Below are 19,219 nucleotides of genomic sequence, written 5' to 3'. Positions count from 1 at the left end.
CATCAAAGCAAAAGGTGGCTACTTTGAAGAACCTAGAATATAAGACATATTTTCAGTTGTTTCACCCTTTTTTGTTAAGTATATAATTCCACATGTGTTAATTCATAGTTTTGATGCCTTCAATGTGAATGTACAATTTTCATAGTCATGAAAATACAGAAAAATCTTTAAATGAGGTGTGTCCAAACCTTTGGTCTGTACTATATATCAGAAGTTCATTTACATATAAAAAAGGTGGATTTCTCTGTAATAAGCCTTCAGTTTATAGATATCAAGGTATCATTTTATTCAACTTCCTATGACCTGCATGTCCATATAGACGGCTTAGGAGGGTTGATCCTAGTGACAGATTCCATTTAAAAAGATACATGATTTAGGCTGTGGTGTGCTCATAATAAAATAACACCTTACTGCCATATGCTACATGGGAAATAACCAAGTATCCCCTATTAACGCGCTGAACGTCTAAGGCAAAGAAATAAAAATAGTTATGTAGTGCTGAAAATATGAACCTACCCCTGGTGAAGCTGCCCTAGGGTTTTTCTTCTTCCTATGCCGCACTTCTTCTTACCTATGGCTGCTTATTTGGTCTATTAACCTATGATTATGTATTTTGTTTGTGGACACCGAACCACATGCATGCATTTTTCTATTCTCTAATGTTTACCTGACCATCCCCATGGACTGTAGACTTCTTGATTCAGTTTTCTTCTCTCTTCTTTCTTATAATATACAGTCTAGGGCATTGTTTATTGTACAACAGCCATATCGTATTAGCATCACTGTGGGGTTCTAGAAATTGTTATTTTTGTAACTTCCTAAATTTTAGTGGTTACTTAATACCAAATTCTATACTATGCCATTAGCAGAAGAGAAAGTGTACAAAAAAACAGTGTTGTAATTCTTCCTATCCAGTATAACAGACATGTAGTTCACCCACTAGTGAGAATGGAAAGGCCGTGCTGATAACATCCAGGCTGCACAGCTCCGACAAGCACAAAACAGGAAACGTCAGGCAGTGCTTACCCTCAGTGGGCAGTGTGGACAGAGAAATGTTTCACAAGTTATTTTTTAATTGTCGGATATCCACAGCAAAATATACAACATGTCCATTTTGCAGTGGATTCCACCTATTTTGACAGAGATTAAATCTGCTGTTAAAAAAAGCAGCACACTACAGGTCATTTCTCTGCAGGATGTAGATAAGATCTGTTCAAATCGCACCCACATCACTGCAATCTGCTGGACGTCACTGAATCTGCAGCATTCCTTTCCCATGTGGACGTACCATGATGGAAAATTTTACCATAAAACATTATTTTAGTCTCTTGCTTTCAGGATTCATTTTAGTTCTTTTCCCCATTTCAACTGCCATAAATACATGACCTGTTAAATTTAGATCTTGCCTTACTAAATCTTTGTTTCTTTTAGACTTTGAGAGAGCAGCGATGTGGCAATGGTGGACGAGCGAACTGTGATGTAAGTAGGGATATTTCTATGCTGTATGTGAGATCGTTGTGTACTCAGATGGGATGTATTGATTTATAAAGAATTGCTGTAAATCTCTACACTGTCACGCTATTGGCATTTTATTGCCAGTTACTATTCTTACTTGATATTTTTGTTGGAAATGAAAGTGTCGATTTGGCATAATAGATGAGCGTCTACTACCTAAAAAGCAGACACTGCAGCCTGTGCAAGGTGGTTAGAATTGTCTTAAGCTATTTTTGCATTAGGCATATTTATATTAAACCCCTTTCCTGACATGAGACGTACATGTATGTCACATGTTGTGGTTATGAAGTGGGCGCACTAGCTGTGCATACAGGGCTCCATCACCTGCCTCTAAAAGATAGCTCTGATCGCTGCTATTTAACCAATTAGCTATAGCGGTCAATAACTCCTCTATCGATAATTTTACTATATACGGCAAGTGATGAGATGATTGCAAGTTCCACTAGTTGCCTAAAGAAACTTGGGACCAGATTCATTATTGCATTTGCTCCTTTTTTAGTGTTTTGGGTTTTTTATCCCCCTTTTTTTTTCTTTACTCCTTTTTTTAGTCTATTTGATGTCTAGTTGTTTTTTTTTTATTTAATTTTATCATTGTGGGCTGTACTACCAGATGTTTTAGGCTGATTCATCAGCCACAATTTTTTTGCACAAATGTATACTTGCCCCCTTTTTCCTTGAGTGATTTTTTGTACGCCTGAAAGTCTTGTGCACCATTTTTGACATTTTTGCAGAACATGCAATTTTATGAGCTAAAAAGTAAAAGAAAAAACAAAAAAAAAAGGTTAAAGACAAAAATAAGCAGAGTACACAATTTTGAAGAATTTGTTGCAAAAAAAAAGACCAATACCTCAAAACAAATAAAAGAAGAGTGATTTTAAACTGCAAATGATGAATTAGGCCCTTAGGGGGTAGACAGACGGCCGTATTTCTCGTGCGAGGATCGCACTGCAATCCTTGGACTGACTCTCCTGACCTGAGTGTGACAGCTGCATAGAAATACATCACGTTGTCACGCTGAGATCAGGAAGGATGCCGGGCCAGTCCATGCACTGCGATGCCATCCTCGCACATGAAATACTGCCGTCTGTCTGCGCTCTTGAAGTCTAAATCGCCCTCCTTTTCCCAATACAAAAAAAGATATGTAAAAAATAAAGATTAAGCATATCTGGTATTACCGCAATATATAATTATTTAACCCTTATTTTATATATAGTAAAGAAAAATCAAGTTAAACACCAGAATTGCCTTTTTTGTCATTGCATCTCCCCCCCACCACCTCCCAAAAAAATGTAATAAAAAGCAATCAAAGCACTACATCTACCCCAAGATGGTACCAGTAAACACTACAACTCTATTGACAAAAAAACAAACCCTAACACAGCTCCATCAACATAAAAATATTTTTTGGTGGTCTCAGGAACTATAGTTAAAGAAGGAAAAAATGGATTGTTTTTAGAAGCTTTTTCAGGCAGTCAAAAATGAGTTTTTGAATTGGAAACAGTTATAGGAAACATGACCTTCTTTTTTTTTTTTTTTTACATTTTTTTTTTTCCCCCAACATTTTTCAAAATCCATCAAGCAGTGAATAAAATGCTGGCAGTTTTTTTAAGGTAAAAATGCTGATAAGACACTCAAAGATGCCCAAGCATCTTCCGGGTGGTTTTTAGCCTTCCCATTGACTTCCATTGTAAAGTATGGATCAGCTTCAAAGCAGACGATGCCTGAAGAATGGTCAGGTCACTTCTTTTAACCGCTTGGCATTTTCTGAAAAACTGAATCTGTCAAAAAAAAAAAAAAAAAAAAAATTCTCAAAAGTCAGAACATATGAACAAGTTTTTCAGCACAAATAAATAAAAATGCTCTTTCAAGCTTTTTCTGAACATTTTTTCAGGCATTCTTAGGAACGAACTCGCTCATAAAACACCTAAAAAAAAAAAGTGTGAACATTCTTTTAGACAGATCTTTTCTCTTTTGACTATAAATGCCAATTTATCATTGTATACATGGATATAATCCATATGAAGTTGAACTTGTATTGCTCTACTTGTACAATTCATAGTAGACTGCTGTATGTAATCCAGTGCTAAGTTCACAACTGCACTGGCTGTGAACAGTCTCCAAAGGCGGTTGGGGGGTGTACCACATTATTGAATACAGTCTGGTCTAAAGCTGGCACTTTCCTGAGTGTCAATCGCTAGAACAAGATCTATAATGATAATAAGAACTGCTGGGTGATTTCAGCTCTGAGCACTGCAGAGTTGTGAATGCAGCACTGAATTATAATACAGGCTGTAACTCGATCAGCATTAAGTAATTTAGTGCAGGACATTGTGCTATTGTTGGAGCACTGACATATAATAATGAAATGACTCCATTCTAGGCATCACTTATCGTCACTGAAGAACTACACTTAATCACTTTTGAAACTGAAGTTTATCACCAAGGCTTGAAAATCGATCTTGAGGTAAATAATTTTGCAGCGTGTGTATGTGCACCAACCAGTTCCTCTTAATCTGACCACACAGAGCAGTGTATGGTTGCACTTGTGATTTCAGGAAGGTCATATTTCCTGATTTGTATGTGAGCTGGTTACAAGGTGCATGTGTCAGTTGAATTCATATTGTGAAGTGTCCTTTCTATATTAGACCGGTTACGATGGTGTGACTGTAGAAGTGGTAACACAAGGCGGCCTGCACCAATGCCATCTAGTCTGGTCTGACAGAGCTTAGCAGTATGCCACCAGTCTCTTTAGTCTACAGCTGAGGTGGGGAACCTCAGGCCCAAGGGCCATTTACAGCCCGCAATGAGCTTTTATCCAGCCCCCGGGCCGATTACCGGGAACCCGGGACCATTCCCTCTTACTACAGACACTCTCATCTCCTGGCATCAAAGACTTGGCCCTATCTTGGCTCTACTCATATTTAACAGACAGGACATTCAGTGTCTCCCATTCAAACACCACCTCCTCTTCTCGCCTCTTATCTGTCGGTGTCCCCCAAGGTTCAGTCGTAGGACCCCTGCTCTTCTCCATCTACACCTTCGGCCTATGACAGCTCAGAGTCTCACAGCTGTCAGTATCACCTCTATGGTGATGACACACAGATCTGCCTCTCTGGACCCAATATCTTCTCCCTACTAATCAAAATCCCACAATGTCTGTCTGTGCTATTTCATCCTTCTACTCTGACAGATTTCTGAAACTTAACATGGACAAAACTGAATGCATCATCTTTCCACCGTCTTACTCAACCCCCCCAACTGACCTATCCATCAAAGTCAATGGCTGCCCACTCTCCCCATTCCCGCAAGCTCACTGCCTCGTGGTAACCCTGGACTCTAATCTCTCCTTCAAACCACATATCCAAGCCCTTTCCACTTCCTGCCGACTCCAACTCAAAAAAAATCTCCTGGATCCGCACATTCCTCAACCACAAATCTGCAAAAACATTAGTGCACGCCCTCATCATCTCCCTTCTTGACTACTGCAACCTCCTATTTTGTGGCCTCCCTTCCAACACTCTCGCACCCCTCCAATCTATCCTAAACTCTGCTGCCTGACTAATCCACCTGTCCCCTCGCTATTCCCCAGCCTGTCCTCTCTGTCAATCCCTTCACTGGCTCCCCATTGCCCAGAGACTCCAGTTCAAAACCCTAATCATGGCATACAAAGCCATCCACAACCTGTGTCCTCCATATATCTGTGACCTAGTCTCCCGGTACATACCTGCACGCAACCTCCGATCCTCACAAGATCTCCTACTCTACTCCCCTCTCATCTTCTCTTCCCGCAATTGTATACAAGATTTCTCCCGTGCTCCCCCCCCTACTGTGGAACTGTCTACCCCAACACATCAGACTCTTGCCTACCATGGAAACCTTCAAAAGGAACCTGAAGACCCACCTCTTCAGACAAGCGTACAACCTGCAGTAATCCTCACTCCACCATACCGCTGCACGACCAGCTCTACCCTCACCTAATGTATCCTCACCCATCCCTTGTAGACTGCGAGCCCTCGCGGGTAGGGTTCTCACTCCTCCTGTACCAGTCGCCGTCACGTTTTGTTAAAGATCATTGTAATTGTTTTCGCTATGTATACCCCTTTCTCACATGTAAAGCGCCATGGAATAAATGGCACTATAATAATAACCCCAGTGCTTGGGCCGGCAGCTGTGTTTTGACAGCCACTGGCCATTTAGTTTCTTGCTCTGTGAGCACGTACACGAAGCGTTCACTAAAAACGTGCAATGAAAAATTACGTCCTGACACCAGTGGCAGTGTCAGGATGTACTTTCTGGGCGGTGTTAGCTCGCGATTTGTACGGCCCCCGAAAGATGATATAAATATCTAAATGACCGTTGGCAGAAAATAGATTCCCCACCCATGTTCTACAGTGTTTAAGCTTTGGTCATAGATGCGCAGATTACATTCATTTTACTTTGTTTTAAAGGGAATTTCACGGTTATAGAACTGGGATTCCCAAACTCCAGTCCTCACGGTCCCCAACGCATCATGTTTTCAGGATCTCTTTAGTATTGCACAGGTGAGAAAACCTGTGGGAATGTCTGATGCCTTAATAATAATTCCATCACCGGTGCAATACTAAGGAAATCCTGAAAACATGACTTGTGGGGGCCCTGAGGACTGGAGTTTAGTAAACACTGATGTAACTAAAGCCATTCTTTTATGAAAAATTATACAACATGTAATATACTTTGTTGCATTCCGTTTTGATTTTTGAGACTGTATTTACTCGTTATCTTATTAGTTGAACATTGTCCAAATTAGCCAACCTTGAAAAAGGAAAAAGCAACATGCCTAATGCTTTGTTCTCTGAGAGGATAAGCCACCGCCAGACATATCTGGAGATGGCTTAAATGGGTTTTTCTTGTTTAATGGGTAAAATTGCAAAGTGCTTGTAAAAGCAAGCAACTTTGCATTTTACCTCTTACTATAAATGCTCACTATTCTCAAAAACTGAGGGATTTGTATTTCTGTAGTTTGCTGCTCATTGCCTAGATTCTCCCTGCAGTCTATCAGAGCAGGTTGGTGTCCTGAGCAAGGAGTGCAGCCCTCAGGTGTGAATCTGACCTTATCGCTGGGTCTGGCTAGCCCTGCAGAGGCAAAGTTTGCTTCTCACAGTTCTGGCCATCAATTTCACCATACGACTGGCTCAAAGTGTCAGTTGTCAGGAACGCCAAACTGTTTTTATAACTCTCATTAATGTGAATGGGAGTTATGGGAACAAGTAGCCTTGTGCGCTATAGAGTTTGCATAACTCTCATTCACTTCTTTAGGTGTTACAGAAACAGCGTAGCGCACTCTCGGCTGTTTCTGGAGCCCGACCACTTGCGGCATATAGATGCATTTGTTCCCAATGGAGAGCTGAGATGGGAATAACTCTTTAATGAGCCCATCCTACCTGAAGTGATGGATTATGTAGGATTAATGACCATTATAGCCTGTTTATCTGTTAGTGAATGAAACCTTTTTACTTTAATAATTATGGAAACGTTGCTTACACTTTTGAGACGTGCGTCAGTGATCCCCTTTGCTTTTAGACTTCATTCTCATGAGTTTATATTGCAATTTACCAAAAATAAATTGCTAGCAGAATCATTGGCTGTGTAAGAATATGGTCTGTTATATTGAAATAAAAATGCAGCCATATTATTGCTGTCCGAAACAAGCCTAATGGTTCGTTTACACGAGCAGATAATTAAACGATGAACAATGCGTAAGTTAATCACGATTAGCCAATGATGTCAGACAAGTGTTTATAGCGGACGAGAATCGTGAATGAAATGGCTGAGCAGCGATTGTTACATCGTGCACTGTGATCACACAGACCGACGGTAATCCAAAATGTGTTTGTGTTTAGCGTTTAAATCCCATAAGTGATACTAATTATATAGAATACATGAATTCATAATTATACAATTATTTCTGCTGATACTATATAAAGAAAATGTAATCAAATTGGCGATAAAATGTTTCAGGATCAATTTCCCAGTTTTATATGAACATTTACACATTAATAACCATGAACGAAATGACACGTATGTGCTCGCTCCAACTGTTACTGATCAATCACCTCAGAATCACTGAGCGCCATACCTTTTAGGATTTGAATTTCCACTCCTCCTTTTTGGTGGTCTAATCATTGAACGATCAAACAATCTTCATTTAGTTTGCACAATTTTCAAAAGATGAACTAGAACTTTTTTTCACCCACATAAACTATTTCATGAATGACTAGCAATCATTTTTGGACTTCATTAACTCACTCGACCCATTCACATTACACAATATTGTGAACGATTGGTCGTTAACATTAGAATTTGAAGGATTTTCAGCCAGCGTAAATGCGCCTTAAGGCATCTGTTTTTTGTTTTTTTTGTAATCTACATTTGATAGTGGATTTATGAAAAAAACTGACCGTTGTCTTACAGCTTTACCCATGTACTTGCAAGGAGCAGGCATGTACTTAAAATGTCTAGTACATAGATGTCAAACTCTGGCTCATGGGCCAAATCTGGCTCGCAGGGTAGTTCTATTTGACCTGTGACACTAGAACCACCGCCTATGTGGGGGCCATTATTCTGTATGGAGGACTATGTGGGGCCCATTATTCTGTATGGAGTACTATGTGGGGCCCATTATTCTGTATGGAGGACTATGTGGGGCCATTATTCTGTATGGAGGACTATGTGGGGCCATTATACTGTATGGAGGACTATGTGGGGCCCATTATACTGTATACTGGTTGGCCCGCGGCTTTGTCCTGGTTTTTCATTTTGGCCCTCTGTGTGTTTGAGTTTGACATCTCTGGTCTAGTATATCTTGCATGATACCGTCTTAGACCTGTCATAGTGTACAATAGAGTGAGTACTCCATGTTGTCATGCTACCTAGTCCTGTGTGGAACCCTTTACCTTCTTCCAATCAGTCACTGTGGTCCCCAGATCAGAATAATTTACTGAGTAAGTGAAAAGGACAATGTGATGTAATGATGAAATTGAACAGCCTGTCTATTCTATATGCAGACCCACTCATTGCCTGTGGTGGTGATATCAAACATATGTCAAATGCCTAATGCCTGGGCATCTATTCTGTGGTACAACATGCTCACCAACAACCCAAAGGTAAGAATGATCTAAGCTCTGTCCAAAAAGTAAATGCATGATTAATACAATATTCTTTTTTGCTCTTTTGTGTATATGTGGTGCATGTCAGCCGCTAAAATAATCCGCAGAAAAACATTCAAACACATAAGGAACTTTTCATTCTTTTTGTATTAGTCTTTTTTAGCATTTAAATAGCAATAATTTATTACAGGGTATCAGTATTTTGCATATAATAGCTGTTGTTTTTTTTTCTTGATGATGGCAGCATTCCTACAAGCTTGTCTGTTCATGTTCTCAGGTTTGGGGCATGCAGCAATGTTTTAGGGATCCTTCTCCTATTTTGGTTTTTGCTTGAATAGAATGGTCTAAAATAGTATTCTATGATTGACGTGTCATGTTACCATACTTAAACAACACTATGCTGTAGGAATGCTGCCAGCATCAGGAGAAAAATCCACCAACAGCCTCTTTATAAATAAAGAGGACAACTATTTGAGGTAGCAATTCTAAAAGTTAATATCAACCCTTTAACGAGCTTTGCCACATGCCACAGGAGAAAAATCCTGATATCTGGTAATATTTTATTGCTATTTAAATTCTAAAGATTAGAATCTGCAGTTTTCGGCAGCGGGAACTATACATTGCTGTTCAGCTCTATTTATGGCTTGCCTAAGGTCACTGCTGGAGCTAATAACAGCTGATTGGTGGGGTGGCATGTATCGGACCCCACCAATCTGATATTGACCTATCCTAAGTAAATACCCAGGCAATCCCTTTAATATAGACTGAAAAGTTCCTTCCGTGTTTTTCTACGTATTTATGTTCTGTACCATATTTCATTGCACTTCCACTTGGTAGAAGAGTGCAGCTACCCAACAGCGTAAGACATCAGGTAGAGTTTAGCAAAACGATTTTCAGGTTTCTGGTCCAGCAGGTATGTCGATAGTCTGTGGCCACGAGACTAGAGCCTTGCAAAACTACTACTACCTTCCAGCTTCCCCAGTGTCTCTTTTATTAGAAGGCCTGGTGCACCACCGTGCCTGCATCGCATTGGAACGTAATGATGCTGCGGGACCAACTAACCAGAAGAGGCACCAAGGAGGTTGCAGGTAGTAGAGCTCGCGTCTGGCAGCCATGGACTATTGACGTGGTCGCTGGACCAGGGTCCTGCAATTCTTTTTGCTTATATTTAATGTCAAATTGACATCTCTTATTTAAAGGCATTGTCCGGTCTAGAATGACAAGTCTACAGTCAGTCTGACTGTAGACTTGTGAATCCTCACCCGCACCCACTAGACGGGTTCTGTCTGGGAGTATGCATTTCACATGACTGCCATTCCCAGGACGGACACCGGCAAATCCTTGCAGTGCACAGTGCGTGTGCTGGGAGGATTCACAAGTCTACAGTCATAGAGAGTAGTGACTGCAGACATTCTAGACTGGTCAACCCATTTAACCAAGTTAGATCTGATATGGCTCACTTGTTTACTTGAGTTTAATGGGAAAATGGTAGTGGATTCAGGATGGCCAAACCACATGCAACATGATAGCAGCCAGGTTTATCATTCTCTGAAACACTCTGGTGTCCCAGAGAAGGTATAGTTAAAAGATCCAACCAGGAAAAATAGCCAGAGACTAGGCTAGTATGCCGCCACCCCTGGCCACTTTCTCCCAGTTGATAAGTTCCCTTTTAAGGGAGGTAATGAGGATCTTATGGTTGCACACACACACAAGTGTTGCATCAGATTGCACTGGGATTTTGTGCTGGAAGAGAGGTACAGGTAATCGGCTTCATGACATTTTTCATTTCTTTTGTATATCTGCAGATGGAAACTCAGCCTTTATAAATCAAAGCGAATTTGGCTTTTTCACTGAGCTTACTTCAGGATTAATAAATGTATACATTGTCTTTTGCATTTAGAATGTTAACTTTTTCACTAAACCTCCCATTGGCACCTGGGATCAGGTGGCAGAAGTGCTAAGCTGGCAGTTCTCTTCCACCACAAAAAGAGGCCTCAGCATTGAGCAGCTAACCACACTGGCTGAAAAACTTCTTGGTAAGTGCTCAGAAAATCGAGTGTTATGGGTTTTCCAAATCATCCACTTGTCTTACATGTGTCTTTTTTACCTATTTAGGTCCCGGGGTTAACTATTCAGGCTGCCAAATCACCTGGGCAAAGTTCTGCAAAGTAATTTGTTTACCTACAGTTCACATATAAACATATAAAAAAAATCTTTTTATGAACACTGTCCTTCCGCTTACATTTTTTTTTTTTTAATCATTAAATCTACATAGGAAAATATGGCTGGTAAAGGCTTCTCGTTCTGGGTGTGGCTGGATAACATCATAGACCTTGTAAAGAAGTATATTCTTGCTCTTTGGAATGAAGGGTAAGTTTTCGGCCACATTGAGTTTGTTCTATGAATGCTATGATCAAGCAAAAAAAACAAAAACGATTGCAGTCCTTTGACATGTAGCTATGACCGCCAAGGAGTTACCATATCTCTTTTTTTTCTATAAAATATTCCAAACAAATGTTTTTTAAAGTCTCCACATACCACAGTGCAGGCTGTCAGAAATAAAGTATACAGATTAATTCATAATGATTAGATCATAATATACCAACAGATGTAAACACCATAGAGGTGTCCATTACAGAAAAATACCAATAGGTTTTATGGATATTGTAATAGAGAAAAATCTGTCTCTGAGCAGGAGATGACGAGCCTACTTACCAATGTGATTGAACGAGCAATGCCATTGGATATTACAGCCGTTTCACTCTTGATGACAAAGAAATCTGCTGTACAACTATTGTATGATCAGTAATGATTAGACCGTGCAGGAGGAGGCATGGGGCTTGGGTGGGAACTGTACTTTTAAAATTTGTAATAAATGTAAAGGGGTTGTCCACTACTATAAAGAATAATTTTAATTGGTCCAGGGCAGTCTAACTGCAGTGGTCACATTATGTAACATCACAGGAGAAAAACAGCCTTACAACCACCCTCTCCATGAATCGGCAGATATGTGAGTGGCTGTGTAGTATTATAATGCACTCAACTGGAGCTTATATAGGACGCTAGTCACACAGATAGGTGTGGTGCACAGTGTCTGGCTTACAGCCTATTAATGACGCCCATAATTTTAAATCGAGCAGCCTGCCCGGCACTATATGCGCCCCAAATTCACCCACCCATCGATAAAGGGCCTAGCTGCATCCTGCAAAAAATGGAAAATGTGCAATAAATAGATAAAAAATAATGTATAAGATAAATACATTACATGAGGTATTGGTCGATATTTTGGCCAAAATACACAAGCTCGCAACCCATTGTCAAGGGTCCCCATACTTGGAAGTAAAATTTAAAACCGCTTGCCAAAAAGGACAAAAATTCAAAAAAACATCACAGAAAAAAAACAGCCTTACCAACACCAGGTCAGATTACCAAAGCACAAGCAGGATGTGGCTGACCCTCATGATAAAAACGGGGGCAGCACAGGTGTGAAATACTGATGTGACAGCCACCCCCCTCCATGAATTGGCAGATATGTGAGTGGCTGTGTAGTATTATAATGCACACAACTGCAGCTTGTATAGGACGCCGGTCACACAGATAGGTGTGGTGCACAGTGTCTGGCTGTGTTATGTACCATAAGGTGCAGAGAAAGGACGCCAGTCCAGGAGATGAGTATAGTTTTGTTTTTTTTTTTTGGTTTTTTTCCCCCACCATTTTGGACCAATTAAGATTAACTTTTATAGTGGGGTACAGCACCTCTTAATGCTCACAACCTCATTGATATTGACACGTAAAGATAGAAAAGCATTTTTCCTAGAATTAAAAATTAGTATGAATAAGACAGTATAGTTAAAGTAAGTCCAACTGGTGCTTAAAAACAAAACAAAAACAGATTCAGTCTATGTCCCACGTTGCAGAAATGAAGCAGAAAATTTCTGCTTCATTTCCGCATGTCCTTTCCCGGAAAATCGCTTGCGGAATTTGGCAAGCATTTTTCCCGCGTTTTAGAAGCGTTTGGGACATGCGGAATTGCCTTGCGTTTTTTATTGCATTGACAAGGCAATTCCGCATGCGTAAGCGCAAAATTAATGGACATGCTGCGGATTTTTGAGTGCATCAAAAACGCTGCGGAAAAATCCGCAGCATGGGCATAGAACTTGCGGATTCTCATTGGGGACCATGGGGGACGGATTACCAAGCGTTTCACAAGCGTTTACGCTGCGGAAATTCCGCAGCATATACGCTTGTAAAACGCTACATGGGCACATAGCCTTATACACCTACATCAACCTAAAAATAAAAAGTTTTGACCACTGGAATGCAAAGAGGCAAAATAATCTTACAAAAAAAAATGCAGGTACTCAAGTTTGAGCTTTATAAACTGTGTATGTAATATACTTGGCTTCAGCATGGACTTTATTTCCTGTAGGTATATCTTGGGTTTTATCAGTAAAGAACGTGAACGAGCAATTCTGAGCACCAAACCCCCTGGGACCTTCCTGCTGAGGTTTAGTGAGAGCAGCAAAGAGGGTGGAATAACGTTCACCTGGGTGGAGAAAGACATCAACGGTATGTAGACACATAATATCAAGATTCCTGTTTTTGGTGTTTTCTTTCTATATTTCTATTTATTATATGTTTTGCTCTTAGGAAAGACACAGATTCAGTCGGTAGAACCATATACTAAGCAGCAACTCAACAGCATGTCATTTGCTGAAATTCTTATGGGATACAAAATCATGGATGCCACCAATATCTTAGTGTCCCCTCTTGTTTATCTGTACCCTGATATTCCCAAGGAAGAAGCCTTTAGCAAGTACTGCCGCCCGGAGAGCCAGGAGCACCCTGAGCCCAGTGACCCAGGTAGTGGTACTTTTTCCGTTTAGGGCGGACCTTTTAGCAGTGTGAGTGGATTTACAGCCATAATGGTTGAACCATTTAATATAATTTGTATTGATTATTTCTGTGATGATTGTGCATCTACAAAGATGATTATAAGAGAGATTTATAATTACAGCTGCCATCTTATTTCTTTTCATGCACAGGCACTGCCCCTTATCTGAAGACAAAATTTATTTGTGTTACCCCGTAAGTATTGATTGTCATACTATTATTTCCCAGTGTGTTAAAGGGAACAATCTAAATCTTATGTTCATTTACTGTGCATTTTAATGAAAGCTATTATTCTCTATGGGCAGCCACTCCAGGCTGTTGATGACTAAATCAATTTCTTACACATGGTCCGGGAAAATATCTTTCCTATAGAAAGCTTTACAGAATTTAATATGTGCTAGCTTTTCAGGTTCAGTTGCCCTTTAACCTGTCCCATTTATTTTTATGTGGGGTGATAATCACCCAAACGATCATTTGTATTAACAATCGTTCCTGATAGTTGTGTTGTAAAAACTATTTCTGCAAACAAGCAATCAATGGTGGTTTTCTCCAAAATAACTGATCACTTGTTTTGTAACCACATAATGAGTGTATAAAAAAAAATTGTCTAAGTTTCATCCAGAAGAAAACGGACGATTTTTCATTTGTAATGTCATTGCTATGACATCCGTTTTTGTACATCAGCACTTATTCAAATTAACAGTAATAATAATCTTTTTATTTATATAGCGCCAACATATTCCGCAGCGCATTACAATTCAGACAATTTGCAGACATTATCGGCAATGTCCCCATTGGCTCTCACAATCTACATTCCCTATCAGTATGTCTTTGGAGTACAATAGTTTCCAGTGTTAAAGAATTGCAATGTATCCATAAAAATTGGATACTATAAGGTCTATCCGTAAGGGATCCATTTTTTTTTGTGTGCACCCATAGACTTGAATAGATGAGTCTCCTCTGAAATGGGGAGAATGCTAGTCCATGCTGCGTGTTTTGTTTTTCCCATGCGAACATTTGGTCCCTGTAAAAAATCTGTCATCTAAACAGCTCTATTGAATAACATTAGTCCAAATGTGGTCAGTTTTTTTTCAAAGACTGCACTCAGACTGAAAATTCTGTCGTGTGAACTTAGCCTAGTGTAGAGGGTTTTGTAAAAATGATTGGCAGAACCATTGTTGGTGCATAACTCTACCAATAGTTGCAAGCCATACTTGCCCCTGAAATCTGCCCTCCGCTACAGCACTGCTGCTCTAACATTCCCTGCCAGACCAGAAGTCTTGACCACCAATGACCTGACCACTGAGGCCGCTAACTGGCTGCAGGGTCAGGTGACTGGTGGACAGGGTGTCATTACATCCAGAACATTGGCAGGCCGAATTTCAGAGTTAAGTATGGCTTCTTTTATCAGGATGGCTTCACATTGGTAACTTCATAAAGATCAGAAAACCCCTTTAAAGAAAGTAGCGTGCTCACAAAATCCGTGTTGTATGGGTCATATGTGACATTCATCATGTATCCAATAGTTAAATTCTACTTATTCCTGAGATAATTTGGCCACATCATGGTCTACAGGACCTTTATTTGATAGGCTGTTATTTCTCTGGCTTATTTTAGCATATGAAGTTTGTGAAAATATGGCTAATCACTTGTTTCTCTTTTACCGACTATTTTAAAGGATAGCTAGGCTGCCCCCATACATGTTACGTTGTTGGAAGATTTATCAAATTTTTATGGCCGGTTTTAAGCTGAGTGAGAGATGTTCATCCCTTCTTTCTTCATAACGAATAATGTGCCTTGTTGGCAGATTAACAATGATAATTGACAGGACAGAAAAGAATAAAGCTAGTCATATTTTTTAAATGTGGGCATCTGCCTACAATAACCGGGAATGTGGCAATGTAATTTCTTTATAATCTGCATTAATAGGACCACCTGCAGTAACACTATAGACCTGCCCATGTCTCCTCGCACCTTGGATACTTTGATGCAATTTCCAGAAGGAGCTGACGGCAGTGCAGGAAATCCATTTGGTAAGTGACGTTTTTTCATGCAATGAATCTACATTTCTTTTTACATGATAGAGAATGTCCCTTTTTATATGTATTTGCAAAAGGGTAACACTACTTTCAAGTAACTTTTCAGAATAAAATGTTGGGTGCACATGAGGAGTAACACTTTCGCTGGCTATTATTTAACTTGTATCCTGCATTTTCACAAATTTTCCCCTCTGTAGCCTCTTGCTGTAAGCTGGCGGGAGGAGATTAGCTCCTGTGATCTCTTCCATTAATAGCACAGCACGCAGACAGATGAATCCCTGCTCTTCATTCCTTAGTGAGCACACAGGCAACAGCCTGGAAGAAACTAGACAGCAGTACTAAGCAGTGTAGATGTGAATCTGGGGTAAGGAAGAAGACTTGTTAGAAAGCTGAGCACCCTCTTTCTGTGTTTCCCTCTGCTTTGTTCTCTCACTCTGCTCCTCACTCCCTCTCCCCCTACATAGAGTTTAATAAGAGGTGTAACCTGACACGTCAGTGTGCTGGCAGTGTCATGCAAGGTATGGGAAAGACTAAATGCAACACGAAGGGAAGAGGGGAAGGGAGCCCAGTCACTAGGGAAAGAGGGAGTGGAGACCTCGTAGGCTGATCTGATATCACCCTGTCTCCCCTAACGTCTGTATATTGGTTCCTCACCAATCGCCGCACAGCAGACAAACACGGAGGAAAGTAACTTAGCTTGAGCCGACTTCAGAGAGATTACACCACACAACCTCCTAGCACCGGAGAGGAAGTAAACAGACTGGAGTAGCTCCAAGCCTTCACAAGGATACATGTGAATATCACTGGTGCCTCCCTGTAGCAAACAGAAGGTATTTAAACACCCAGGCCTGGGTGTCAATTAGCAGGAGGGAGGTAGCCGCTGGGTCTTGGAGTGAAACAGATCTAAGAAGGTGTTTGTAATGCCAAACGAAGAGATCTTCTGCAACCAACTGCAGGGCGACTGTCTGTCACATCTGACGCACCCTTGACAGGCAGTCAATCTTGTCTTGAGCAAGAAGGAATTGAAATTAGCTGTTTTTCAGTTTAGATGGTGAATTCAGGGAGGAGGGGGAGAAATGGCTCAGAAGTGAAGAAAAAAGCATTTTTCTGTGATGTATATTACAAAGGTTTTTTTTATATTGTTCTGTACTATTCATCCATGCAAGGTTTATTGAAAGTAAAGTTCCCATTGAATTTTTTTTTTGGTGAGGGGAAAAAGGGAGAAGTATGGGTTAGTTCAATACAGAGAACGAAGAGATGATTGACACTTCTTTCTATTCACAGAGAGTGTAACATTCGACATGGAGCTGGCATCTGAATGTGCATCTTCCCCCATGTGATTTTTGCCTCGGTCACACCTGAGCTGTATAATACAGAGCTTCTTTCTGGGTGTATACACTTTCTGTGCTGACCTTCCTTTGGATGTTTTGCAAGTGCCGCTCTTCTGATCGGTTATGGAGTCTGTTTTATATGCTCCAGATAGATGTCGGTGCAGTAACGATTAAGCAATGAACTGTCGATCAGTTTAATTTTGTCTTTCTCCCTCTATGTACCTGTCTTTTTGCCAAACGAACTGTTACGGATGATGGGTAGAGAAGGAGTATATTTTGGCAATGATTTGGTCAACGTGAATTCACAGTGTCCAGAGTTCAATCTAAAACTGACTTAAACGAACCAACCAAAGATGTTCAACCTGCTCAGAGATTCCCCCCATTCCCTACTCTCTATCCAGACCGACTGCAGAAATTCACTGTTCTTATCCAATGATTTCTCCACACTTATGTGTATATTAATGTCAATGGCCATTACTAAGGAGAGTGTGAAGGATGTCCGTAATCCTTTTTGAATGAATTTATCCTGTTACTGTTTTTAGAAAGAGACTTCCCTTTACCTGTAAGTATTCCTTAAGGACCTATTCCTTGTAGTTTCACTTACACACTATCTCAATTCAATCACTGTATATTCCTGTTAATCCAAATATATTTATGAAGTAGTAAATGTGCAATCCCTCTTTTCTTTTTTTTAAATAACTTTTTAAGGTCATGTTAAATAAACTTTGTACGCATGTATTGGGTAACGCTTGTCAATTTTTGCATTTTTAAAGATGTGAAAAAGAAAATGTCTTATGACTTGTATATTTTGTGGTGTATTTTATGGTTGAAAAATGTCACATACCATAGATAGCTGTCAGCATAACAACCAAACATTATCTATCCCAACGCACACATGCACACTTGGCCGAGCATTCATGAGTTTTGAATGGGGAGAGGAGAGAAAGCCGCTGCCAACCACCCCTCCAGTTGTGGCTGATCTCCGAAAACCGAAGAATCGTATGCCAGATATCATCTGTCTGAGGAATGTTGGGGGGCCCTAATGCACATGAGATATTTGGCTGATCAGGGTTCAGTCAATGGTATTCTCATGTTTACTCTGACAAGGTAAGTGGATTTGGCCTTACAACAGTGGTTCAGTGAGAAATATTTATCACCCACTTTCACCCCAGAACTCAATACATATGGGGTTACGAACCTTATATCATCCTTTCTACTGGACACGCAGCATGGTTATTACCAGTTTGAGCCACTTTGTGGTGGGTTCTTTTACATAGTTATATAGTACGGTTGAAAAAAAGACACTTTCATAAAGTACAACCAAGGAATGGTAATATGTAAAAAGGAATGGAGTACAGGTACAAGTTTCTGCTGATCGACTGGATCAACATTCAAAACAAAAAATGTATACCTGTATTACATAGGTATTTTTTATTTTCTTTTTTGTAAAAAAAAAAACATCAAAGCTTTTTTCTTTGGTGTTCCTGGAGTTATCAGCTTGCCTGTCTTTTCTGGAGATGAAACCTTTTTTTTTTCTTCTCCAGTGAAAAATGCTTTCTTGCTTTTTACTATACTTTTTGTATGTAGGGTTGTGGAGTCAGTATAAAATGGACCGGGTCCGACTCCTAAAATATATAATAAATTGGGTACAGTAGTTCAATGCAGTTTGTGGGGAATATTTTTTTCATAAGAATTTGGGAAAGTTATGAAACGTCCGATTCCTGATCTAAGGGTCTAGACTTTTAGCTGAGATGAATCTGTGCTACAGTAAATTTATCACTTAATCATGAGTCGTGGCGTTGGAGTCGGTGTCATGGAAATTGAGCAGTCGGAGGTTTGGCTTACTAACTCCACAGCCTTGTTTGTATGGACCATTCACAGTAGCAGTCATTCAACACAACTCTATATGTAGTTTTTGAGCCAGTTTTCAATCCAATTACAAACCTTCCTTCTAAAACTAAAGACCTTAATTTACCCATTAGGCGTCTGTGAGACAGTGTGAAATGCCTTTGGAAAGTCCAAAAATACTATATCCACAGCAACCCCCACCCCCCATCCAGGTTTCTACATGCTTCTTATATTCTTTTTTTTAAATCCGGTAAGTTTGACTACCGTTGACCTAAAACCCTTTTTAAAAATGGACACCACATTAGCTTTGCGCCAATCACGTTGCTAAAGAACTCCTGGATGAAGGTCATCTGGCTCCAGGGCCTTGTTCGCATTGATTTTATGTAACTTTGCTTGGACCATATCTACATTTTGGACCAACTGCGTTTTAGTTGACTTATTAAGAGCA

The 19,219-nt window shown here is 40.1% G+C and overlaps 1 protein-coding gene across 3 annotated transcripts in view; it reads left to right on the top strand.

Moving 5' to 3' along the window:
- Nucleotides 1–17,669, top strand: part of STAT3 (signal transducer and activator of transcription 3) — a 95,238-nt gene extending 77,569 nt beyond the window's left edge. For all 3 annotated transcript variants that reach the window (XM_073683565.1, XM_073683566.1, XM_073683564.1), the window contains 11 exons: nucleotides 1,432–1,479; nucleotides 3,896–3,979; nucleotides 8,559–8,657; nucleotides 10,561–10,696; nucleotides 10,776–10,828; nucleotides 10,936–11,030; nucleotides 13,090–13,229; nucleotides 13,311–13,526; nucleotides 13,706–13,748; nucleotides 15,483–15,586; nucleotides 16,877–17,669. In XM_073683565.1, coding sequence (XP_073539666.1) covers nucleotides 1,432–1,479; nucleotides 3,896–3,979; nucleotides 8,559–8,657; nucleotides 10,561–10,696; nucleotides 10,776–10,828; nucleotides 10,936–11,030; nucleotides 13,090–13,229; nucleotides 13,311–13,526; nucleotides 13,706–13,748; nucleotides 15,483–15,586; nucleotides 16,877–16,932 — 1,074 coding nt within the window. In that variant the 3' untranslated portion in view covers nucleotides 16,933–17,669. The remainder of the gene's footprint in view (nucleotides 1–1,431; nucleotides 1,480–3,895; nucleotides 3,980–8,558; nucleotides 8,658–10,560; nucleotides 10,697–10,775; nucleotides 10,829–10,935; nucleotides 11,031–13,089; nucleotides 13,230–13,310; nucleotides 13,527–13,705; nucleotides 13,749–15,482; nucleotides 15,587–16,876) is intronic.
- Nucleotides 17,670–19,219: the final 1,550 nt, after the last annotated feature.

The sequence above is a fragment of the Phyllobates terribilis genome, unplaced genomic scaffold, assembly GCF_046119375.1.
Source record: "Phyllobates terribilis strain yellow unplaced genomic scaffold, ASM4611937v1 Scaffold_5__5_contigs__length_657084704, whole genome shotgun sequence".
Lineage (NCBI taxonomy): Eukaryota > Metazoa > Chordata > Amphibia > Anura > Dendrobatidae > Phyllobates > Phyllobates terribilis.
This window is presented reverse-complemented; position numbering and strand designations above follow the sequence as displayed.